The sequence below is a fragment of the Dreissena polymorpha genome, chromosome 3, assembly GCF_020536995.1.
Source record: "Dreissena polymorpha isolate Duluth1 chromosome 3, UMN_Dpol_1.0, whole genome shotgun sequence".
Taxonomy (NCBI): domain Eukaryota; kingdom Metazoa; phylum Mollusca; class Bivalvia; order Myida; family Dreissenidae; genus Dreissena; species Dreissena polymorpha.
Genome location: NC_068357.1, coordinates 38767228 through 38794714, shown reverse-complemented (window position 1 = coordinate 38794714; position 27487 = coordinate 38767228). Strand labels below are relative to the sequence as shown.

Below are 27487 nucleotides of genomic sequence, written 5' to 3'. Positions count from 1 at the left end.
TGGGAGGTCACATAAACCACATGGATAAACCTGGGCGTTTGCTACTGGTCCTGGGTTTGACTCGATGTCTCCGCAGAGTAGTAGGATGCAGGTCAGCAATGATAAGTTCTTCATTGGTTTTGCTGGTTCGCAGAAGTTCCAAAATCTATGTCTAAGGCATTTTACTGAGACTCCTGCTAGATAAGTTGGATGGTGTTTATAAGATGGAGAATCTTTCCTCTTGGTGATGTTGACTATAAGTAGTATGACTATCAACAGTTCCAGGGTCATGGTGAAATCGAGCGTGTATGTTCGCCGCATGGATTACCGGGTGGGTGGGGTAGTGGCGGTGTACAAGGTAGCTTCCAGGCAACGTACGGGCAAAAGTGACACTATTGGGACATGGGTAGGGCTAAGTTACCTGACACAAACTATTTTATAATGCACTTATTGACAGAATTGTGCCTTTAAAGACTTATATTCACTAAAAAAAATGTTTTATTTTGTTACGAAAAAAACACGCGACTTGTTCTTCGCGCATGCGCACTCCACTTAAAAGCAAAGACCATCACTTGGTTAAGTGTTTTCTTAGTTTTTATGCACTTTTTTTTTTATTTGTTATAATTTAGGTTACGTGCAAACAAAGGATCTTATCAAAAGATCAATCAATACATATTAGATCTAATAGATCTCTGGCTACAGTAATCCCAGGCATCCGCGAGTGGCATCGTTTAATACGTACAGGACATGTTATTCATAATGTTACTTCAAAAGATAGCAGTGCAATTACACAACTAACAATGTATTATTACAGCAACACCAGTTTGGTTATTCATTTCGCGTTTAGACAAAGCACCAACATAGATTTAAGTTTCCCGCCATTTAACTTACAAGGGGACGAACTCACGCGGAATGAATTGGCCTTACTCACGAACGACAACTCCATAATGTCAGCGACATCTGCAGTAAATGGCGTTCAGAAAGTGACAACTATCAACAATGATTTCTAACCTCATACTGCAATCGAAACACGGACGACCGTGTGAAATTATATATAATGGTATTTTAATTCGACTGTATGTAAATTGTAATTGAAACACTTCGTCTGGGAGGTAAAAACATTGTAGGTTTGCTTGGACTTATTCAAAACAAACATGGCCGACATCGAAAATAATGGAATGATGGAAGTTGCGTCCCATGGCGAGATAAATGTAAACAATGGAGAAAAGTCTGAAATTTCAGGTCCTATTGCAAACCCGGGGCAGATGGGAGTTGGTGATGATGACGATGTGTTAGGTCAGGTCCTTAACTCTCAAGACGCAAATTTTCATGACTCAGTTCAGTTAGTTTACTCGAATATGGAAGATGAAAATGAGACCCTGCATAATCATGAGAATGGAGTTATGCTACACCAGGCAACAAACCATGTGTCATTTATTACAAACAATGATGAGCATGGGCAAGACAATTGTCAGTTGACACATGACTTTGTAACGGGCAATGGAGTGACTGTTTATTGATAACTCGGATGAGATTAATCAAGATAATACTAGTGACACTACCCAAGTGCAGTATAGCACCATTAATGAAGATCAACAAATAAATGCTAACTCTATAAGCGAGGAGCAATTAACACAACATCAGAGCCAACAAATGTTTAATGGAGGCACACCTGTCACAAATATTATTCCGCAATCTGTAATAGTAAGGCGGCCTATTCAACAGATTGTTTCGGCTCCGTTAGGTTCAAGTCAGAACCCTATCCGTATAATCCAACAAGGGAACCAGTACACACCTGTGCAGCAGCTTACTCCAGAGCAATTGCAACAAATTATGCATGTAGTGCAACAACAGCAAGCAACCAAAAACCCAGGCTCAAGTATAATATTTAATCCACAAACAAACACCAAAATAGTGTATCGTGTCATTTATCCATCACAGCTACACAAAGATGCAGAAAAATTAGATGGAAAGGAAAGTAATTTGACACCAAAACGTGTGTATAAAAAGAGAATGAAAGATGAAGAGGAAAAGATAGATGGACCTGAATTGAGTAAAGAAGAAAAAGAAATGAGAAAGAAAATGAGGCCCAAAACAAGATCTGGGAGGGTATCAAAACCACCAAAACACATGGTTTCAGACTATAAGCACATTCATGTGTTGGACTATGATGAAGATTATGATGATAGCGATGGTGGATATTCAGACTTCAAGCTTAGCGATAATGATGAAGATGGTGAAGAGAATATCAGGAAAACGGAGGACGAGAACTATGTTTCTTATGGTGAGAATATAGTTCTGACTAATGTTTGTTTATTAAGAAACATGAATATTGAATATTATGCATTTCAGTATGGTATTTTTGCAAATCTTTCAATTTTAATATTAGTCTTCAGGGCTATAGATAACAAGCGTGTTTGCGTTATTACCCAATTAAAATAACCAAAAGCGTAATTAAATTCAAAATAAAGCGTACAAAAACGCAAATACAAATTTAATAAAGTAATTCCCTTAAAAAAACTTGCGTCACAAAACGCAATTCTTACGAACACCGGGCGTATTTTTTAGACTGGTTATTTTCTGTACAAAATGTACCAAATAGTTTATATGCTGTCCTATAAAGAAAAGAAGGCAGTCTTTCCAGCTGTTATCAATCTTTGGGGTTCTATTGTAATTATTCGTAGACCCGTCCGATTTCTACTTTCATTTTCAAGATATTCGACTCAAAATTACCCGAAAACGGGGTGCATCGCTTTGAACAGCCATAACTTCATCAATTGTGCTGCGATTTTCACGAACTCGGTCTTATTCAACTCAAAAATGAATGAACTTTGATTAGAAATTCAGTAATTGTTTGTTGTTCTGTACAGGTACCTTTTTGAATTCCATTTGTATAAAAAATATAGTAACCTTAGGTGATTTTTATTATATTATATATGTCATTTCCTAAATTACCCAATTGAGTTTTAAAAAAAACGGGGGTGAAAAACCCAATTAAGTAGGGGGTGAAAATTTTTGCTAAAACTCTAGTGAATTTACAAAAACCCTATTGTCAAAAATAGGGGCTGAAATACCCAATATACACCAAAATTATCTATAGCCCTTGTCTTGGATGAATATGATATCGGTCAGAATACTAAGTGCGTCTGCTATGGTTTGTCAAACTATTGCAATTCAGATCATTTAAAATAAATAAATAAATTATTTTCCCAGGATTAGACAGCAATAAACCAAAAAACTGGAAGTGTATTACCTGTGGAAAGGCTTACATTGGTAAAGCTGGCCTTGGTCGTCACTTGAGGATCAACCCGTCGCATGGTAGTTTGGATCCAGATGCTGCAGAAATGGGTACATACATAATGATCATACATGCCATTTTTGTCACAGAACTTTCAAAATTTCTAATATGGAGTATCAATACTTCTAAAATAATGTGTTTTTTTACTACTATATAAGTAAGAGTAGTGTTATAAGATTCTACTAAAATACTTAAGAATACAGGTCAACTTTCCATAACAGCCAACGGCTAGTAAATTTTACTCCGAAAGCCACTTGAACTGCAGAACAACAGTAACGAGTGAGTCATTTCGAGTTGCGAGAAGTAAAAACACAAACAAAAGGGGTGCAAGTAACAATCGCAATGTGTATAGGAAGCAATTGGCGGCTGACAAAGTCAGAAGATCTTTATGGCTGATAAGGTGTTCAAAACAACACTAAGCTGGTGAATGTTGTAATAAAAAGGGGATAAAAGGATTAGTGATCGTCTGATAAGAAAAAACAAACATTGAATTGTAACTTTTATAACAAACTAAATAAATTTTTACACGATTTTGGCGTCTTTCTTTGAAAGAATATGATACAGTTATACTGTACTTTCGGTTTATGATAGTGAATCCGATTTTTATGCTAGTTCGGACGTGACGTCAATGACACGTAACAACCTTTATTTAAAAATATCTCCCAATGAATGTAATACCAACTGTCTGATTACTGAATGAACTAGATGCATGAGTAAAGAACAATATTATGGTTGATAAACTTCAGATAGTCATAGATTTAGGTTAAAAATTGGTATGAAATTAAATCAATTTATAAGATATGATTCTTATTATTCAATAGAAGTTATTTATGTTATAATGCTTAGTTATTGGCAATGAGCCTTTGTTTTATTGGGTGTGGTAACGACTTAGCAATACTACCATCTGACCATCCATCTAAAAAGTGGTGATCAGAGAACATCGGTCACTTGTTGACAACGGTCACTTTGGCCATTTCCCTTGACTGACTGCTGTTCTCAGTTTTTACTGTAGGTGGCATATTCTTGCTCTTATCTAGTTATAATACACTAAGAATGCAAAGGCACTGAATTCGTTCACTGTTATATATTAATATCAATTGTTAATTCATTATCCTGTGCCATAGAACCTCCGGATCCCAATGTTACCCCTCCAGACGACAGTCTTCCTAACACTCCGGCTACGCCAAATGGAGCAGCCAGTGCAGCTAACAGTACGGGCAGCTTCTCTGAGGACAGTCGGGATTCCTCCATAAGTCATGGCTACAATCCAACCCCTCAGCCTCGGGGTAGAGGGCGTGGTCGGGGCAGACGTGGCTGGAGAGGACGTGGCTTGTACAGGGGCTTGGACCCGGAATCACGAAGACAAGCTAGACTGAAAGAGGTATGCCGAAGATCAGGGCTTTCTTTTACAATCAAATCCCAAGAATCATGACTCTTGAGCTTAAAATTTAAAGAGTCAAATTTATTTATTCAATTGTTATTTTTATATCAAAACAAATTTAAAGTAGTTTCTACTTTATTTGTTGTCTTCTTCCACATTCAGACAAAAATAGGAAAGCTCATAAGACTTATTTCTTCTTATTATTGTTATTTTAAATATTAACTTAGTCTTAAAAGAAACTTATTTGTCAACAACTTGAAAACAGGAAACAATGAACATAGATTATACAAATTATTGCTGATGTCCTCCATTTTATTTTCGACCACTTTGTATCAGATTATTGTACTTCTATTCTCTATCATCTATACTCAATGAGTACACTTTGTGAAAAACATGCATTTTACCCACAACCAATCTTATCTATTTTCATTCAAGTAATCAATCAACAAATTGTGCATATTATTATGTAATTAGACAATATTTTCTCTATGTTTGTTTAACCAACTGTAGATGTAAACAGAGCTGTAGGTCCACCCCATTTATTCTAAAACTTGGAGTCCTAGTTACTTGCTGCTTTACTTTTGGCTTGAGATAATCAATTTAACATATTTTACTGTTTTTAAAACAAATTCAAGGCAACAGATAATTTATGGTAATTATGCATTATTTTTCTATTTTCTACACTGGATCAGGTTAATATATATATTTAAAGGTTAAAAAAAATGTGGGGGTGGGGGTAAAATCTAGGGGAAAATTCACCTGCTGAGGGGAAAAAATCTGAGGGAAAGGGCCCTTTTTCGGCGGGTCACAAAGAAGGAAAAAAACCTATATACTGAACCATTTTAACACTCTAGAAGTCACATTTTTAACCCACTCTTTGTGAAACTTTACTCAGAAAATAAAAAAATATATATACATATATCTATGGGCACTTTTCCTTATAAACCTGTTTTGAAACATTGTGAACACCATCAGCTCGGAGTAGTCAAGTCCTTGGGGTTTCAGGTGACATGTGCATTTTTAGCTCTTGATAGTTGTTTGTGCATAAGTGCACACAATGTTCATAGACTTATGGTCAGAAGTTAAAACATCTAACAGGCACCAAGCATTATTTTCAATCAAAATCATTTTGTTAGGTTAGTCATGGTATTAGTGGGAAATTCTTAATATTTCTTGCAAAGGTGTTCATCTGACACCTCGACCAATCTCTGATTAAAAGAAATTGCATTTCTAGTGGTAAGTTAAAATAAAAAAAATCGAAGGGTTTTAGGCTATATCTAGTAACAACAAAATAATCAGAAAAGCCCAACATTGATTGCATGATGTGACCAGGATCAAAAAGTCTGGTAACAGGAAGTTCTCAAAAATGCATTGTGTTTCTATTTGTTCATTAACTTAGGAAATGTTTGGAAGTTAACGCTCCAAACATAACATACAGTACACTCCACGCGTTTTCCCCAATTTCCCTCCTTACTCCGCGGGGATTGACCTGGAGGGAGATTAAGAAAATCCCGCGATACGCGGCGTTTGCATGATTTTGGACGCGGCGGTTAACGCTCGGCAAAACTGATTAGCCGACGCGGCGGCCCTCGGCGTTGGCAACGCGGGGGAAACTCCGCGTTTTACGAGATAACGATCAATTTTACTTTGTTTGACTTCCTGATTTTCAAATAAAATTACATTTACATGTATTATAAGAACATATATATATTTATTTATATATATTGTCATGCCCTAGATTGTTTATGAAAACATGTGTTTATGTACATGTACATAGTTCATTTTTACCGTTTGTGTTTTGCATCTAAATGACTATGTCACTGTTATTTAATGCTTTTATTGGATGCTGTGTGGAAGTTAGAGCTGATAACAGCCGATGCCTACCTTTTGCGCTTCTTTATTATTTGTAATATCCTTTTTAAAAGTCTCATTGTTTAAGCGTCTGTTAATGTGGCAGCCATTTTTGCATAAACAGGAAGTTGATTTCCTGATGCTGACATAAGTGCCTTCTGGGTAGTTTACACTGACTACAGTATTTTGACAGTTTCGTCATACAATATCTTTTGTTAAATACTCATATTCCTTCTTTTAAAAATTGTTTAAAAAGGTAATAGTCATCTTTATAAATTATTTATTGATTTAATTGATATGTATTTGACTACTGCTTCATTGTAATATCATCAGAAATATCATTTTAATATGAGTGACATTTACCGTGTCAAGAACGCTCAAATTTTATTGTGCGCTCTTGCGCGCTTTACTGCTCGTTGTTTGTGCGCTTTTTGTGCACAATTCATATGTGCGCTTTTACGTTATTATTGCACAACGCTATGTGTGCGCTTTTGGGGAGTATAAAAGGCACTGAAAATTCTCATTCGTGGACTCTGAACTTTGTTTTCCTAGGTGTGAGACCTATTTTATTTTTCTTATATAAGCATTTAAAATACAGTTTTCAATAAGACTTAGCTATTAAAATTAAGACTGAATTTTATAAATACTTAAAAATTGCATTTGTCATCTTTTTAGAACATTATAAAATAGAAAGTGCAAATACTTAACATGACACATGTACGTGTATATTGCTGTATTATAATGTAAATGTCTGAAAATTAATCTGTCTGTTAAGAAATATATATATTGGAAGTTGTTATTTATTTATTCGTTATGAATGAATAAAATTTAGAAAGGTTATAAATCTTGAGTTTGTATATTTTTTTGACAATTTTAAAACAACTGAATAGGCGAAATGTTATTCTTAGTTTACTGTTTATCAGAGTCCATTTTAGTTCCATGTTAAACTTGAACAAAAGCTTCAAGTTTGGAAAAGTTAAAGAAACAGAAGTAAAATCACAGCTACTGCTCGGCTCGTGACATAATTTATGGTGGCAGCGAAGTGGAATCTTTGATTTCTACATAGATTCAGCGATTGAATCCAGTCTTCGAAAGCAAAATGTCAGACTCCGAATCAGAACAAGAGAATGAAGTATTCTTCAGAACAGCAGCTAACCAGCATTCTGAAGAACCATATCAAGAAAATAAAACAGCACTATCATCATCTAAGTCCAGTACCCCTAGATTAAACAAAAGTGTTTCCAACGTAGAAATGTCAAATGGCAATACAACCGACTGGATGAAAGATGCAGTCACAAATATGGTGTCAATGCAAAATCAGATGTCAAATGCTTTACAGAATGTTACAACACTTCTAGCAAATTTATGTGATAAAAACAACAAACAAGTACAAATTTCCCCCCAGGAACAGGAAGCAAACAATAACCATTTCCGTAATGACAGAGGTCAGGGTGAACAAATGTGGGACATTGGCTACCAGCACCCAAGGGAGAACAGGTCTTATGACAGGCAAACAAGAAGTGTAAACCCTCATAAATGCAGTTCAAGCATGAAAATCCCTTCTTTTACTGGCAAAGATGAGTGGAAAGTATGGATTAACAGGTTTGAAATTATTGCTGAAAGACTTCATTGGAATGAAGAAGAAAAACTTGACAATTTATTACCAAAATTGCAAGGCAGTGCTGGTGAATTTGTGTTCACTCAACTGAATCATGAAGTTTTAACCAACTATAGAGAACTTGTTAGTGAAATTAACAACAGATTTAGGGTCATAGAAACTCCAAGAACTTTTGCTGTAAAATTTAGCAAACGAGATCAGAAAGTAGGTGAAACAGCTGAGGAGTATGCTGCAGAACTTAAACGTCTGTATGACAAAGCCCATACAAGGAGAGACTACAGAACACGGCAAGAAGATTTAGTGAGAAGATTCCTGGACGGTCTACGAGATGAAGAAGTGCGGTCAGAAATTGAGTTTATTAAGGAACCCGAGGACATTGATGAAGCAGTGTACCATGTTGTAAATTACATACAAACCAGAACTAGGCATCAATTTCACGATGACAGAAAGAGAAAATTTGTGCGTAGAACTTCAGGATCAGAAAATGAAATAGATTATGAAGTGATTGAAACAGATAATGACGACACTAGCCAACATGCCTATAGAGTCCCAAATAAGAGCCAGCAAAAGCAATTTAATTCAGAAAATACCAAAACATGTGACATGAAGACTGATATTTCAGGAGAGGCTGCAAAAAGCAAAGAAACTGATGTATTGCAACAAGTTCTTGAAAAACTAAATCAGTTAACCCAAGCCCAACAACAACAACAAACTACTGAACATGGTTTTAAGCAAAAACCCAAGACAATTAAGTGTTATTCTTGTAACCAAGAAAATCATTTTGCTAGGGATTGTCCATTGAAGAATGCCAGGTATCAGAATGGGCAAGTTGCAAGAAAAGACTTCTATCAAAATCAGCCTTTAAACATGAAAGGACCAAGCCGATTGGCCGAGGGGAGGTCCTGGCAAGCATAAATGGCCATGATGACTCAGCAAGTGTAGCCGAAGAAATTGTGCGGCGCAAAAGAGCATTTAGTAGTGGTGTCTATATCAAAGGAAATATTGAAAATGTGCCAGTTATTTTAACAACTGATACCGGAGCAACAAGAACAATCATTTCAGACAGAGTTTACAATAAATTGGACCCTAAAATTAGACCTCAGCTTAACAAATCAGCTTGTTTGACAGGTGCAAGTGGAATTCCTTTAAAAGAATGTGGAAAAGCATTTTTTAATATTGAATTAGGGCCAGTTTCAATGTACAAAGAATTGATTGTTGCTGAAATTGAGGATGATGTTTTGTTAGGAATAGACATTCTGCAAAATGATGATGGAGGTCCCGCAGATATACTTTTTTCAAAGGGAGTCATAGTTTTGAAAGGCAAAAATATACCATGTATTCAAATTGGAATGAAAAACGATGTTCGAAAAGTAACAGCAGCTGACCATTTCATTATTCCACCTCTCAGCGAAGCGGTCATTGATGTGTTTATTGAGCGTAAAGAATTAGATGATGTGTCTCAAAAAACAGATTTTATTGTAGAACCTACACAACACTTTTGTGAAACATATCCATTGAAGATGGCCTCAGTATTAGTTGATATAAATAGAAACCCGACAAGCAAAATACGTCTTTTAAATCCATTCCCATATAGTGTGGATATTAATCAAGACTCAGTATTAGGCCAAGCCGAACAAATTGACAGTATAAAAAGTACACTTAAAGGTCAAGAACACACAGAGGAAGAGGACAATCATTTCTCAGTACGCCGAGTTACTTTCAGTCACAAATCGGAGCAAATTATCAATAACGTGCAAGAAGAAATATCCTTAGAAAATAAAGAAATTCCAGAACACTTACAAAAATTGTACGATACGTCTGTTAAAAATTGCAATGAAGAAGAAAAACAAGTCATAGCAAAGCTGCTCATTAGATTTCAAGATAGTTTTTCTAAAAATGACCTTGACATAGGTTTGACAAACTTAACAGAGCACCCTATCAATACAGGTGATGCACAACCAGTGAAACAAGCTCCAAGAAGAGTGCCAATGGCGTATGCCGAAGCAGAAAAAAAGGCAATAGAAGAATTACTGGACAAGGGAGTAATAAGAAAAAGTACGTCACCATGGGCAAGCCCTATTTTGTTGGTTATGAAGAAAAATGGACAGGTCCGACCATGCATAGATTATAGAAGAGTAAATGCCCTTGTCAAACCAGATGGATTTCCCCTGCCGCGAGTGCAAGATTGCCTAGATGCTGTAGCTGGTGCTAAATATTTTAGCACATTTGACCTTACTAGTGGATATTTCCAGATCCCACTCAAAGAAGAAGATATACCAAAAAGTGCATTTGTCTGTAAATATGGACATTATGAAATGTTGAGAATGCCGTTTGGACTCAACAATGCTTGTTCAACCTTTCAGAGGACAATGGAGCTTGCTCTTCAAGGTTTACAATGGGAAACATGTCTTATTTATATTGATGATGTGATTGTCTTTGGCACCGATTTTAGCCAGCATATGAGCAGAGTGTATGAAGGTTTAGAGAGAATAGAAGCTGCTGGATTGAAGTTGAAGCCCGAAAAGTGTGAAATTTTACAGGAAGAAGTCTTGTTTCTTGGGCATGTGGTATCGAAACAAGGAATAAAGCCTAACCCAATCAATGTTGCAAAGATAGTTCAGTGGCCGGTACCCACAAATGTCAAAGAGGTCAGACAGTTTGTTGCTATGGGATCATATTACCGTAGATTTGTTAAAGATTTTGCCAAACTTGTTAGACCAATGGTAGAGCTCACGAAGAAAGATGTGACATTTAAGTGGCATGATGACTGCCAAAGGTCTTTTGAAGATCTCAAGAAGATTCTGATCAGTCCAAATATAATGGGATATCCACTTCAGGTTGGAGAATTCTGCTTGGACGTTGACGCCAGTGACGTTGGCATTGGAGCTGTACTTCACCAAAACCAAGATGGCCGTGAGCGTGTTATCGCATATGCAAGCAGAGCACTTAACAAGAATGAAAAAAACTATTGCGTAACTGAAAAGGAACTTCTTGCAATCCGTTACTTTGTTGAATATTTTCGACAATACTTGTTAGGCCGAAGATTTGTTGTGAGAAGTGACCATCAAGCATTAAAATGGCTTTTCAAGCTTAAGGAACCAAGAGGAAAAATTGCAAGATGGATTGAAATCTTGTCACATTATGACTTTTCTGTTGAATACAGACCAGGACACAAGCAAGGTCACTGCGATGCCTTATCAAGGTGTAGAAACCCAAGAGACTGCGACTGCAATTTAGAAGACATGAATGAGCCTCTAAAGTGTGGTCCGTGTAAGAAGTGCACAAAAAAAGCACAAGACATGGTTCATGAAGACTTTTTAAATGATTGTTTGACGGGAGTAAATGCAACCTGCAAAGGGCAAACGTGCGATACCCAACCAATAAGGTCAACAAAACAAATGGAAGACAAGCCTGAAAGTTCAGGACTTCAAACTCAGCTTCCAAACTTTGTACCATGGGCATGCAATAAATCATTAGAAGACCTTCAGAATTTACAATCTTTTGACCCAGATATAAGCTGTATTTTGGAGGCGAAAAAAACAAACAAAAGGCCCAGCTGTAATGACATCTTAGCACTCAGCCCAGCTTCGAGACACTATTGGGTTCTCTGGGATGTTTTATTTGTTCGAGATGGATTATTATTTAAGAAATTCATAAGACAGAACCAAACTGATGAGCACTTGCAATTTATTGTTCCATTTGTTATGAAAACTGATGTTCTTTTTGAACATCACAACTCTGTAATTTCAGGTCATTTGGGTGTTAAGAAGACCTTAGAGAAAATTCGGCAACGGTATTTTTGGTATGCAATGAAGACTGATGTCCTTTTGCATGTTAAGAGGTGTGACACATGTGCTGCGAACAAAAAGCCAATGAAGACACCTCGAGCGCCTATGGGTTCAATTACAACAGGTGCACCATTTGATGTGCTTGCAACAGACTATCTTGGTCCACTGCCGCTCACAGACCGGGGTAACAGATATATTCTGGTGCTAACTGATCTTTTCAGTAAATATGTTGAAGTAATAGCTGTACCTGATCAGAGCGCAGAGACGTGTGCATCTTGCATTCTCAATGAATACATTTCAAGGTGGGGTTGTCCGCTAAACATCCTTAGCGATCAAGGTCGAAACTACGAGAGCAAGGTCTTCAAGGAGTTGTGTAGAATGCTGGAGATAAGAAAGATAAGGACCAGTTCACGAAACCCACAGTGCAACGGTCAAACAGAGCGTTTTAACAAGACCTTGGTGCGTATGATAAAGGCATACCTTTGTGGAGAACAAGACCAATGGGATAAGAATCTAGGATGCCTCGCAGGAGCTTATAGAGCCACACCTAGTGAGTCGACCACTTTGACCCCAAACCTTCTTACCATTGGCAGAGAAGTCCGTTTACCATCAGAGTTGGTGTTCGGTAGCACAACAACATGTGACAACAACACTATTACATCGTATGGAGATTATGTCGACTGGCTGCGGTCAAGATTTCAAAAGGCACATCAGGTAGCAAGGGATCACCTTGGGACTGCTGCCAAGCGCAACAAAGCAATTTATGATGCAAGAGTGTCAATAAACATTTACAACACTGGTGATGTTGTTTGGTATCTCAATGAAGCAAGAAAGCCTGGAATAGCACCGAAGTTAGAACGAACATACGATGGTCCTTTTCTGGTGAGCAAGAAAATTTCAGAAGTGAATTTCAAGTTACAACTAGACAAGCAAGGAAATGAAAAAATTGTTCATCATAATAAACTCAAGCCATACGAAGGAGATCAAGTACCAAAATGGATTCTGAAAGAACAACGGAAGTTAAAATTTTAAACCATGATGTTTCATATTGTGTTTTAAAATATTTTGTGTGCAGTTATAACATTTGTTTTAGTCATGTACATGAGTGTAAACCAAGATTGTATGAACTTCATTGCATTAGATGATGCAGAGAAAAAGATTATATTGTTTATTTATTTGTGTCTTAAAAATGTGTATTTTTAAAAACTGTAAAAGTATTTGCACCTCAAAAATCACAATGGATACATAGTTATGAAAAAAAAATCAGCTCTTGTAATTGTTGTTATAAGTAATGTCAACAAAAGAAAACAGTATTTGTGATGGAATAGTGCTAATGTGATTCTGTTATAGAAGAGATGTATAGTTAACTTGTGGCATGATTAAGTTGTGAAGTTAAAATGTCAGAGAGTTGTTTAAAGTCTTAAGAACGGGTATTCACGGTATTGAATAGGGAAAGGTTGACCTTAAGTATGGTCGGGAATGAATCACCATGTGTGATGGGCAATGAGCCGGGAACCGATTGATAAAATGCAATGATTAAGAATAAGAACGGGTTTTGAGTCTGACAAAATAATCGTTATCAAGTTAACAGTGTAACAGAAAGCACAGCAGTGAATTTGAGCGTTGTTGATATTTTGCATTTGAATTTTCGTCAGTGAAATGATTCAGTGTAATTGGGTGTTAAATTCATCAGAATTTGAACGAAATCAATTATTTATTTATTTTTTAATTTTAATTTCGGCGAAAGGAAATATACATAATCCAAAGACATAAGTGGAGAACAGTTATTTGTAAGTGATGTGATGTGACTAAAAATATGTTTCAGAAGAAAAGTAACAACATGCTTGTTATTCATTTTCAGTCGACAATCCAATCATCTTTCCATCATGTCTCAATTCTCATCCAGTAGTCAACGTCGTCGCGCCTATCAGTGCCTGAAATGCTACCATCGGATGGACAAAGTGTACATTGAGGCGAAATACCGCGTGTACAACCATTTCCTGAAGGAGCACATGAGTCTGGATCAAGCTCCATACTACTGTCGTCTGTGCCTGTTCAGATGTTTCAAACGCGAAGAACTGGAAAAGCATGTTCACAGTTTCCGTCGTCATGCACTTGTGCTCCAGGAGAAAAACATCCCTGACAGTCCGGAGTTCCTTGTCAGTAATCAATCTCCATATCTCATTACTGACCGGGATGTTGCTGTCCTTTCTGCTGAAGAAAGCAAACGCCATTGGCTCTCCATCTCCAAGAAGCCTGACATTCTGTCTCAAGCCATACAGTCTGTGCTTCCAGACCTGAGTCCTGTCAGCAACTGGCCACTGTCTCCTTTCCTACAGCAATCTTCTCCAGCACAACCATCCAGACTTACTCCTCTTCAGACACTTCAACCTCAACCCATCACCTACGTCAACCTCTCGGAATGCATAGGCCCCCTGCAACAACTGATCAATGTCATCGGAACATCAACAAACTCCCCAACGCCAGCACCAAATCAACTAACCCTGACCAGCCTCCCACCATCTCACACCCCACAAACAGAAGCCCCTCAAGCCATAATCGACCAAGAAGATCCTTTGACCACTCTGCCAACCATCGAAGAATGTCGTGCTCTTGCCCCTGAAACAACATCTGACTCCAGCTCTTCATCTGGCTCTTCATCATCTTCATCATCAGTCTCATCCAACTCTTCTGTTAAAAGACACAATGAACTAATGGCTGTGTTGGCAGACATCAATAACAACTTGAAAAATATACACACAGAAATCAACAAGCAGTATCGCTTCAATTGTGACTTCACAAAGAGCATGGCAGACCTCACTGACATCCTGAGGAGTCAAAACCAACCCACACAACCAGCAGCTGAGTGTCCCCCACCCACATATCATCATCCGGATTACAGCCACAGCAACACCCATCACCGTCTTGACCATTCTGCAACTGAAACATCTACCGTCCGATACAACCAGCACCGTGACCGTTCTCCTTTGCGTCCCAGAAATCACGACTCAAGGGACAGACATGACAAAGAAAACCACCGCGACAGAAGATTCGAGCATCGTCGTATGTATTAGTTGTCTGAAACATTGAAACATTGTCATTTCACTTACAATAAACCTTGAATAACATATTTTAAAGCTTTGCATATTCAGGATTGTATCGTTTAGTGCTTTAAATTATCTAGTCATTTTGTTTAGAAGGTTTAATAATTATTTAAGTATAAATGTTTGCAAGTGAATACATGTTGACTAATTAACTTTGGTATTCAAGTTGAAATATGGTATTCAAGATTTTCTTGAGAGTAATTTTTTTGTTGTATGTAAAAATATTGCTGAACAGTCAGTTAAATTATTTACATTGTGTTTACTTGTACAAATTGGAAGTCTAGTCATCACATTATTTATATTGACTTTCTCTGATCTCAAATAATTTATTATTGTACATAGGATTGAAATTTGTTGTGATTGTTTTTACAGCATTTTGTTGTATGGTAGTTCTTGTGCTTTAAGCAGTGAAACATAACACTGTACAAAGTGTTGTACCTTAAAAAATGCTCTAAATCACACTGTACAAAGTGTTTATTTTTTTTTATATATTACAGTTTTACTGATATTGTAACTGTTAGAGAGTTAACGTACAAATTTTTAATTACTTAATTATTTAAAGGAGGACCTTTAAAATTGAAGGAGGGGTAATGTCATGCCCTAGATTGTTTATGAAAACATGTGTTTATGTACATGTACATAGTTCATTTTTACCGTTTGTGTTTTGCATCTAAATGACTATGTCACTGTTATTTAATGCTTTTATTGGATGCTGTGTGGAAGTTAGAGCTGATAACAGCCGATGCCTACCTTTTGCGCTTCTTTATTATTTGTAATATCCTTTTTAAAAGTCTCATTGTTTAAGCGTCTGTTAATGTGGCAGCCATTTTTGCATAAACAGGAAGTTGATTTCCTGATGCTGACATAAGTGCCTTCTGGGTAGTTTACACTGACTACAGTATTTTGACAGTTTCGTCATACAATATCTTTTGTTAAATACTCATATTCCTTCTTTTAAAAATTGTTTAAAAAGGTAATAGTCATCTTTATAAATTATTTATTGATTTAATTGATATGTATTTGACTACTGCTTCATTGTAATATCGTCAGAAATATCATTTTAATATGAGTGACATTTACCGTGTCAAGAACGCTCAAATTTTATTGTGCGCTCTTGCGCGCTTTACTGCTCGTTGTTTGTGCGCTTTTTGTGCACAATTCATATGTGCGCTTTTACGTTATTATTGCACAACGCTATGTGTGCGCTTTTGGGGAGTATAAAAGGCACTGAAAATTCTCATTCGTGGACTCTGAACTTTGTTTTCCTAGGTGTGAGACCTATTTTATTTTTCTTATATAAGCATTTAAAATACAGTTTTCAATAAGACTTAGCTATTAAAATTAAGACTGAATTTTATAAATACTTAAAAATTGCATTTGTCATCTTTTTAGAACATTATAAAATAGAAAGTGCAAATACTTAACATGACACATGTACATGTATATTGCTGTATTATAATGTAAATGTCTGAAAATTAATCTGTCTGTTAAGAAATATATATATTGGAAGTTGTTATTTATTTATTCGTTATGAATGAATAAAATTTAGAAAGGTTATAAATCTTGAGTTTGTATATTTTTTTGACAATTTTAAAACAACTGAATAGGCGAAATGTTATTCTTAGTTTACTGTTTATCAGAGTCCATTTTAGTTCCATGTTAAACTTGAACAAAAGCTTCAAGTTTGGAAAAGTTAAAGAAACAGAAGTAAAATCACAGCTACCGCTCGGCTCGTGACAATATATATAATTTACCTTTAAAAAAACAACCAAGATAGATCGATCCCCATGTGGTTGTAGAAGTAGTTGTATAAAAAACTCGTTGATTTACGACAAACAAAACGTTGTCTTTAAACTGATACTTACCAATTAATATATTCACAGTTTGCAACATTGTTTTTATTTTGATAATTTAATCCAAAGTTTTCATTTAAGCAGGTGTTTTTTCTATACTGAACATGTAAACAAATGACCAAGGACCCTTAAAGTCTTGCAAATCTGTGTGGATTGACAGTTTGACGTTATCAAAGGAAAGCCGCTTCCTGTCTGAAGGCATAACTTACTCAAGTTAACACGTTCAACAAATGCATAAGGAATGGTTTTAATTGTCGGAACAAAGTCGATTCTCTGCTCACTAATGCATTTATTTTCTCTTTGTAGGTAGGTTATTGGATTGCTAAAAGAAAGTGGTAACTATTGAGTTGATAGTTGCATTAAATATTCACAGTTGTGTTCTAATTGCGTCGACATTAAAAACAATGTTTACCAGTAATTATGGACCAAATCGGCAGAGTGACATTCACACATGTTAATCCCTTTTGTCAAAACACCGCAGACAGCAGTCTACACAATAGGTCAGTAGACAAGCTTTGTGTGTTTTCATAACGTCGAACACTTAATCCAGTTCCGCCCAGATGTCTTCTTTAATCAGTTTACAGTACAATTACTGTTAAAATAATTACTCTACTAAAATACCGTAACGGATAAAGATTCGGTGTGCTCGATTTGAAATTATTTTGAAGGTAATATCAACTTATTCGCGATAAAATTTTGTTAAAAAATACTAAAGAAGATTTTAACCGAAATCAACAGAATTAAGTGTTCTCTGCGCTACAAAGTTTGTATCAAAAAATCAATACACGCACGCTTTGCAGGAATATACCTTGACCTTGTACATTGCAGCATAATTTTTGCGCGCCTTTGTCGGGAAATATACATGATGACTGTTGTAAACATCGTGTTAACATTTAAAATCATAGTGTGTTTCGGATTACTTATTATTATTCTCATTTGGAAATTTTACGGAACATTTATCCTTATAAACTTTAAACGATCACCTGGCGTATTAATTCATATTGTAGACGTACCTGTGAATTAAAACATATATGAATTTTCTATACAATTTTCTTTTTTATACTGCTAACGTGGCGTTGCGCGGCAGTCACTGATAAGAACGGAAATTGTCTGCATTTACCGACTAGGCTAAAGTAATACACGCCGTGGAAATTTGCGAACGCGTCGTAACGCCGAGCGTTTTATCGAGTTCACCTCGCTCTTCCAACGCCGCGTGAACACTCGCTAGCAGAAAAAACCGCAGAGGGAGCGCGTTTTTTGGGGAAAACGCGTGGAGTGTACTGTAACATCATAATGATACACACGTTTATTTAAGATTTATAGCTATTTATTTAAGCTCAATTAGATAGAAAGCCTTAGGCTAATTTAAACACTCTTGAGTCTGTTTTCTTGATGTTGTTGACGGAGATCAGATAGCTCCCACAATAGAAATTGACCCCTTGACCTACCATTCAGCATATCCATAAGCCACTTCTAGGTCACTATATTTCAGGTGATGAAGTTGAATCGACCCCCATGACCTACTGTTCACCATATCCACTAAGCCACTTTGACGTCACTATATTTCAGGTGATGAAGGAGAATCGACCCCATGACCTACTGTTAACCATATCCACTAAGCCACTGTGACGTCACTATATTTCAGGTGATGAAGTTGAATCCACCCCCATGACATACTGTTCACCATATCCACTAAGCCACTTTGACGTCACTATATTTCAGGTGATGAAGGAGAATCGACCCCATGACCTACTGTTAACTATATCCACTAAGCCACTGTGACGTCACTATATTTCAGGTGATGAAGGAGAATCGACCCCATGACCTACTGTTCACCATATCCACTAAGCCACTGTGACGTCACTATATTTCAGGTGATGAAAGAGAATCGACCCCATGACCTACTGTTCATCATATCCACTAATCCACTGTGACGTCACTATATTTCAGGTGATGAAGGAGAATCAACCCAGGACCTACTGTTAACCATATCCACTAAGCCACTGTGAAGTCAGTATATTTCAGGTGATGAAGGAGAATCAACCCCATGACCTACTGTTCACCATATCCACTAAGCCACTTTAAGGTCACTATATTTCAGGTGATGAAGGAGAATCAACCCCATGACCTACCATTCACCATATCCACAAAGCCACTTCAAGGTCATTATATTTCAGGTGATGAAGGAGAATCGACCTCATGACCTTCTGTTCACCATATCCACTAAGCCACTTTAAGGTCACTATATTTCAGGTGATGAAGGAGAATCAACCCCTTGACCTACCATTCACCATATCCACTAAGCCACTTCAAGGTCACTATATTTCAGGTGATGAAGGAGAATCGACCAAATGACCTACTGTTCACCATATCCACTAAGCTACTTTAAGGTCACTATATTTCAGGTGATGAATGATTGTACAGACGAGGAGCTGATGGAGATCGTGCTGCCCCGCCTAGCCAAGGTGATAACGCTGTGGGAGTTCCTGCTCATGAAGGTGGAGAGGGGTGGCCCCGCCCCTGGGGCCTGTGTGGACGATATCTACCGGGAGTACGAGGGGCTACACACGCATGTTCGCAGGATGTGCCAGCAGTACCTGGAGCATGTGGGACCCAGTGTGGCAGAGCCCGCTCAAGCTGGGTCAGAGTCACAGCCACTGCTGCAGGTTTGAAACTCTAGATTTATTTTGAATGTCCACTAGTTTTCACGATATGTGATTAATACCAGGGCTTACTCTACCTTATTTCAATTGTATGTCTAGAAAATTAGCACATTTGAGAAATATTCTATTTTGCTCCAATATTTTATGCAACCAAAGAAGGGCACCCGTGCATTTGTCTAGATTTAGTTTCCATTCAGTATCCTTTTTATGCCTGGATAAATAGTAATACTACTTTAAGTTATATATACTCATGGCCAGTAGTGCTTAACCTAGCCTAGGTCAGAGGAGCATGGTTCCTGATTGAATAAATTGCATCCCATGCAATGAGTCTCGTGAAAAGGGCATATATAGTTTACCTTTTTTTGTGGAAGTCATGTTTTCGTGTCATTGTAAAAATGGCTGATAAATTTTTATCTTTTGGTTTACTGAATGCTTATTAAAAGATTAAACATAAATGTTTATTTTTTATGCTCCCGTTAGGGTGGAATATAGCAGTTGAGGTGTCCGTCAGTCTGTGCGTACGTCCAAAAACATAAACTTTTGCAATATTGAAGATAGCAACTTGATATTTGGCTGCATGTGTATCTCATGGAGCTGCACATTTTGAGTGGTGAAAGGTCAAGGTCATCCTTCAAGGTCAAAGGTCAAATATATGGCTTCAAAGCGGCGCAGTAGTGGGCATTATGTTTCTGACAAACACATCTCTTGTTTATGAAGAAATAAAGTCTCTTTAACGCTCTAAATCAATGAAAATTTCATAAGTATTTCGTAAAATAAAGTTTACACCTAAACAATCAGTGTTCCTTATAGCAATAGCCACAATTTCAACGCTAGATGTGGTATGATTACATAGATTTTTGTAGATACAAAATGCTCGTTTTTATTTATTTGTGGACACAATTAATTCCATTGTAATTTTCCGCGAATGTGTCCATTCATACGACACACAAACACCATGCTAGTGTTCATGTGTCGTATGAATAGAAATCGTTTTGGGAAATTAAAATGGAAAAAACAACGAGCATTTTCTATCTACAAGCATCTATTTTACCAGACCACATCTGGCGTTGAAATTTTGGCAATTGCCATAAGGAACACTGATTTTTAGCTCACCTGAGCGATAGCTCGAGGTGAGCTATTGTGATCACTCAGCGTCCGGCGTCCATCCGTCCATCCGTCTGTCCGTCTGTAAACAATTTGTAAACATCTTCTTCTACTAAACCATTGAGCCAATTTCAACTAAATTTCATGTGGAGCATCCCTAGGTCATGGGACAAAAGAATTGTTAAAAAAAATTTGATCACATAACCAAGATGGCCGCCAGGACCATATATGGTAAAAACCTTAAAAAATCTTCTTGTCAGAAACCGCTCATCAGATTTTCAAAAAATTTCACAGGGATGACCTTTGAGGGCTCCCCTGAAAAAGTTGTTCAAAGAAATTTGATTCGTCAAAAAACATGGCCGCAGGAGCTCGTTGAACTTTGCATGTTTATTCGTTTTTGCCTATTTTGTGAAAACTTTCAAAAATCTTCCACATTTTTTGTCCGATCCTTTCCAAATTTGCACAGTGTCTTTATATCAATGAGGACATGAACCCTACAAAAAATGAGCATTATTGGTCCATGAAGTACAGAATTACCTCCCCTTGAATTGAGAAAATGGTGTTTATGCAATAAAGTCCAAATTTTTCATCCAATTCTTTCCAAACTTGTAAGGATTTAGCATGGTTCAAACAAGGGAAACAACTACGGTTTATGCATGTTCTTTTTATTACAGATTTGCCTCCCTTTAATTCATTCAAAATCTCATTTTACAGCAGAGATTCCAAATCTGACCTGTAAATGAGCCCCATATTTACTGCTGGTGCTATGTTATCTTTTCTTTTCCCATTTGATCATTCTTAAGTATTGGTCTTGTAATGCTGCTACTGCTACTGCTACTGCTACTACTACTACTACTACTACTACTACTTCTACTACTACTACTACTACTACTACTTCTACTACTACTACCACTACTACTACTATTACTACTACTACTACTACTACTACTACTACTACTACTACTACTACTACTACTACTACTACTAGTATTACTACTACTAGTACTACTACCACCACCACCACCACGTCTACTATTACTACTTCTACTACTACTGCCACTACTACTACTACTTTTACCACTACTACTACTACTACTACTATTACTACTACTACTACTACTACTACTACTACTACTTCTACTACTACTTCTACTACTACTACTACTACTACTTCTACTACTACTACTACTACTACTACTACTACTACTACTACAACTACTATTACCACTACTACTACTACTACTACTACTACTACTACTACTACTACTACTACTACTACTACTACTTCACCACCACCACCACCACCATTCACAGTGACAAAAAACGTATTCACACAATGGCTGCTACTACAACTTATAGCCCATATAGGGGGGCATGCATGTTTTACAAACAGCCCTTGTTTCTATGGGATTTTAACCACAACTGTTCATGTTTATCTCCGACACATATTTTTAGGTCACCTGTCATGAAGTGACACGGTGAGCTTATGTGATCGTGTGATGTCCGTTGTGCGTGCCTGCATGTGTCTGTGCGTCCGTCCGTCAACAATTTGTTTGTGTAGACAGTAGAGGTCACAGTTTGCATCCAATCTTGATGAAATTTGGTCAAAATGTTTATCTTGATGAAATCCGGTTTGGGATTGTATTTGGGTCATCTGGGGTCAAAAACAAGGTCACTCGGTCAAATAATAGAACAACCTTCTGTAGACAATAGAGGTCACAGTTTTCATCCAATCTTTATGAAATTTGGTCAGAATGTTTATCTTGATGAAATCTGGGTTGGGATTTTATTTGGGTCATCTTGGGTCAAAAACTAGGTCACTAGGTCAAATAATAGAAAAACCTTGTGTAGACATTAGAGATCACAGTTTTCATCCAACCTTTATGAAATTTGGTCAGAATTCTTGATGAAATCTGGGTGGGATTGTATTTGGGTCATCTGGGGTAAAAATCTAGGTCAAATAAATAGAAAAACCTTGTGTTGACAATAGAGGTCACAGTTTTCATCCAATATTTATGAACTGTGGTCAGAATGTTTATCTTGATGAAATCTGGATTGGGATTGTATTTGGGTCATCTAGAGTCAGGAACTAGGTCACTAGGTCAAATCATAGAAAAACATTGTGTAGACAATAGAGGTCATAGTTTTCATCTGATCTTAATGAGTCAGGTGAGCGATTCAGGGCCATCATGGCCCTCTTGTTAATTGGTTAAGTTTATTTTACGAAATATTGTACGAAATTTTTGTTCATTTTGAGTAGTTATGTTACTTTAAGTTTTAAAATGTGTGGATTGGGAAATAATGCTTACTACTTAATTATTCATGACTGTCACACTATCATGATTTTTTTAAGCAAAATGCCAGTCTTTAAAGCTTTTAGCTGTATATAAGACAATGGAAACAGTAGGTCATAACAATGAAAAACTAACACACATATTAGTTCAGCTCTAGTTTTGGTATTTTAATATGAAACTATTGTTAAACTTAAACTAAAACATAGACTACAAAATTGCTACATGAAAAATATTGGTGTGTGGATTTTGCAAACAATATAATTGTATGACTAAGTAAATTTGACAGTTTTTATTTTGACAATTTATCTGTGTGGAAAAATGGTTGATGTTCTGACCTTTTCTTAAGTTTCTGATTTAATTGCCTTTTTTTCCATCATAAATTTTTATGCCCCCGGATCGAAAGATCGGGGGTATATTGTTTTTGGCCTGTCTGTCATTGTATGTGTGTGTGTGTCCCAAAACTTTAACCTTGGTCATAACTTTTGCAATATTCAAGATAGCAACTTTATATTTGGCATGCATGTGTATCTCATGGAGCTGCACATTTTGAGTGGTGAAATGTCAAGGTCACCCTTCAAGGTCAAAGGTAAAAAAAACAAATTCAAAAACTTTAACCAAAACTTTAACCTTCTTCATAACTTTTGCAATATTGATGATAGCAACTTGATAATTGGCATGCATGTGTATCTCATGGAGCTGCACATTTTAAGTGGTGAAAGGTCAAAGTCATCCTTCAAGGTCAAAGGTCAAATTTATGGCTTCAAAGCTGCGCAATAGGGGGCATTGTGTTTCTGACAAACACATCCTTTGGTCAAGGTCATCCTTCAAGTTCAAAGGTCAAATTTATTGCTTCAAAGCGGCGCAATAGAGGGCATTGTGTTTCTGACAAACACATCTCTTGTTTACAACACGAATTGAAAAAAATGAGTTTTTTCTCATGTTAAGAAATAAAACACTTTTTTGTTTAAAAACAAAAGAAATGCTACTATATTGTTAAAGTGAAACCTTGCTGACACTTTAAGTCACATATTTCAAATCTTCTGGAAACTTGTTCAGAACACATTATTCTAATGATATCTCGGCAAAGTACAAAAATGGTTCATTTCAGTTGATAATATTGGCAGCATAGTTCCGGGCAGTTTTATTTTAGTTGCAGCAGTAAAACCTTAACAATCTTGAAGTCATGTTCTGCCCAATCATCATGTACCTTGCTCAGAAAATTAGGTTGAAGTTTTAATAATATCTAAGCTAAGTTATAAAATGGATCCGTAAACACTTCAAAAAGTGCTCGGATTAGTTGAGTTCCTTCTGGTCTCAGGTGAGCCACCTTGTTCCTTTAGCCCTCTTGTTCATGCACATTTCAATATTTTGCAGGTTGAGAACCCAGTGGTAGCGCAGGCCTTGGGTCTGAGCCTTGGAGCCCACAGGGTGAGCCCCATCCAGGAGTCAGAGGTACAGCACAAGTACAAGTTCCTCACCACCAAAGCCAGTTTCACGAACAAGTCTACCAAGCGGACAGTTGAGGTAGTCACGCCGGAGGAAATGATCTCACCGACTAAGAAACCCAAGCTCACATCTCCAGCAGGAAGGGTCGCTTATTCTCCTCAGACTAGCAAGCAGTCTATAGGGAATGTTTCTGAAACAAAAGCAAATAACTGTGATGTATTGACTACCCAAGTGAAACAGTTGACACCGACAGTTCTGGTAGACCAGTCTGGACATGCAGTGAAAAGCAATATTAGAGTGGCTGGATCAACAAAGACCGTGTCATTGCTTACATCAAACTCATTATCATCTCACACTGCATCTCGCGCCATCTCTATGCCTTCCATTACCTCACCGCAGCATCCGATACCATTGAACAATTCTTCTCAGAAGATCATCATCGTCTCAGGGATGAACCAGGCTCTACCGGGTTCAACCACAAGTGCTTCTTCTAAACATGTCCAGCAGACTCTGCCGCCAAGCAATTCAGTGCAGTTGCCAGTGATGTCCCCTTGCCACTCTGGTGCCCAGATTATCACGTTCACTAACGGACAGGCTATAAACTCTCATAATGGGATTCTGCTCCAGAATGGAAGTGGATCTGGCGCAATAAGTATTCCAACAATGCCTTCAACTGGGAATAATATCTTGCAGGCCTCAAACCATGCAATGATGAATTCCATATCCCAGCAACCACTGGTTATAAAAGTGCCAGTACAGTCAGTAAATAGTGGTGGGCAGGTTTTACAACCGAAATTAGTGCTTAACGAAATGAACCTTTTGAATTCCATACCTCAGAGTGCGAGACTTGAACCACGGCATTTGCATCAGCAAAATGTTCAGCAGGTGTTCACCATTGACAATTCTCAGCCACAGTTTACATTTACCAGCAGTGATGGTGATACTACTCAAAATATAGTGTACACATTTGCAAATGGTAGCGTAGGAGCATCTTCAGATAACATAGTGCTGATGCATCCTGATTCTGTGTACTTCAGTAAGGATGCAACTGAAATTAAACAAGAGCAGAATGATTCATTCGAAGACATCATCTCTGAAGAAACTGATGAAAACAATCCTCAAGAGCAGCTTATTAGTGAAACCAGTGTGTTTGGAGGGAGCAATGATATGAATAAACCTGACAACACAACTGAATCCAACGCTGTGCTCGGTAGCTCAGAAAGTGAACAGTTTCTGATGATTCCGCATGGAGATATACGAGAATCTTCCGACTTTCGATCTGATCAGCACGAAAATTCATCATCGTTCAATAACATTGAGGCGTTAAATGGAAACAACTGTATTGTGGAGGAGTCGACAGAAGGGGGTCTTGAATTTGATATGGAGACTGTAGATGATCAGGAAGAAACTCTGCAGATCCCCACAAGCAGCATTTATCAGGCTGAAGACGGGACAATCTTTATCCAGAATGCCGACGGGACTACACTACAGGTCCAGGGTACTGATGGCCAGCCTGTCTCTCTTGAGACTGTGCAAGCAGCTCTAGGCATGGACTTTGACACACAAATCATCACCACTCAGTGAGCGTTAAGCCTTTTCTTGAGTTATAGCACCAGGAAGTATCAACCTGACACCTGATTTTAATTTATTCATATCATAAAATGACATTAAAAACTGATGATGAATATTATATATTTTTCTGTACTTAAATCAAGTAAAAATAAGATAAAAGAATAACTCACTGAAATACTGTTGAAATGTTTTAAAACTCATGCTCAAGCAAAACATTAGTATCATGTACAATATTGCATTCAAATGAGGAAGCATTTCATTGTGTAAGTTATACTTGTACAATTAAGAGTAAACATTAGTAACTTCTTGAAATAATTACGTGTTTCTTCTGGTTTCAAAAGGGTTTCCTTGTAAAATGAAAAAGGCTATTGTTTGATAAACTAAGCATTTTATTGGTAAGTTTATCTGCTCCTTCAGTTGTCAGCTGATAATATGTGTTATATGTTTTATTTGGGAATCCATACCATCTAATTATAAGTAAACTAGAGTTGAAAAGTGAGATGTCCATGAAAAATGTGTTTTGTTCTCATCTAAGCATTGTATGCAGTTATTTATACTATTATAAATATCATCTATAAACTACATTTACCTGTATATTTATTTTTGTATATAACCTGATATTTATAGTCAACTAAGAACAGTACAAGTTTTATAATCATACTTTTTCACCTGAAATGTTTGAGAAATCACTTTCTTTTGTGCAACTGCCATTCTTTGATATAAACCATATGACCCACATAATGGGAAAATGGGTTGTCTGCCTTATGCAGCCAACTAAGCTCCAGACCAGCCTGCGCAATCGTGCATCTGGTCAGGAGCCATGCTGGCCAATTTAGTCTAGCAAGGCTTCCTGGTCTCATTAGCGGACATGGTAGTTTTTTTATCATACGAGGCAGATGCGCAGGCTAGTCAGTAGCTAAGCTGGCCACTTGTGGCATAAGACCCATTTTCGCATAAAAAGGTTATTGTGTATTCTATTAAAGTCATCTTTATATAATGCATATCCCAAGATGGAATAAGGGTGAGATCTATGACGTTATTAAAGAGATAGTTGATTTATGATGCCTCAGATTTACTTGTCACGAATTTCTCGCTGGCTCTAAGATTCCTTCAGGGACCAACATTTCATGACAATATGCCAGTATAATAATATTAATTTATGTCTTTTCTGATGTTTTGAGGTGTTTTCATGGCCCCAGTTTTGTGTTTCACAAATTAAGAAGTTGTAAACATACCTGAGAGTTGGACCCTGGTAACTAAAAAATGTTTTGTTTATTAATTCTGGACAATAAGTTTCAAAGATGTTAACTGTAATCATTTATAATCGATAGTTCATGATACTAAGGTTTACATTGAAAGTATGATGTGCATAACACTTGAAATTTCAACAAAATCATTGACTGGTATTTTGAAGTTAAGAGATCTGTTATAATTATAGAATTTGTTTTAAATACATGTCATTTTGAATATGTATTGTTTTTTAAACAACATTTTATTGACATAATTATGACTGAATGCAATAAAAATGAAAAGTAA

At 36.9% G+C, this 27487-nt stretch overlaps 1 protein-coding gene across 1 annotated transcript; it reads left to right on the top strand.

The window, feature by feature from the left end:
• The first annotated feature begins 894 nt into the window (after window positions 1-894).
• Window positions 895-27487, top strand: LOC127873747 (uncharacterized). The gene is made up of 5 exons (XM_052417703.1): window positions 895-2263; window positions 3193-3327; window positions 4402-4658; window positions 19278-19538; window positions 24308-27487. Exons 1-5 carry the CDS (start codon window positions 1633-1635, stop codon window positions 25961-25963), a joined length of 2940 nt encoding a protein of 979 aa, XP_052273663.1. The 5' UTR covers window positions 895-1632; the 3' UTR covers window positions 25964-27487.

What these genes read in the sequence shown, in the direction of transcription:
- LOC127873747 (XM_052417703.1), top strand. Translation starts at nt 1,633, where the DNA reads ATGTTTAATGGAGGCACACCTGTCACAAATATTATTCCGCAATCTGTA. An exon ending in CGAGAACTATGTTTCTTATG is followed by an intron (nt 2,264 to 3,192) that starts GTGAGAATATAG and finishes TTATTTTCCCAG; the next exon opens with GATTAGACAGCAATAAACCA. An exon ending in GACAAGCTAGACTGAAAGAG is followed by an intron (nt 4,659 to 19,277) that starts GTATGCCGAAGA and finishes ACTATATTTCAG; the next exon opens with GTGATGAATGATTGTACAGA.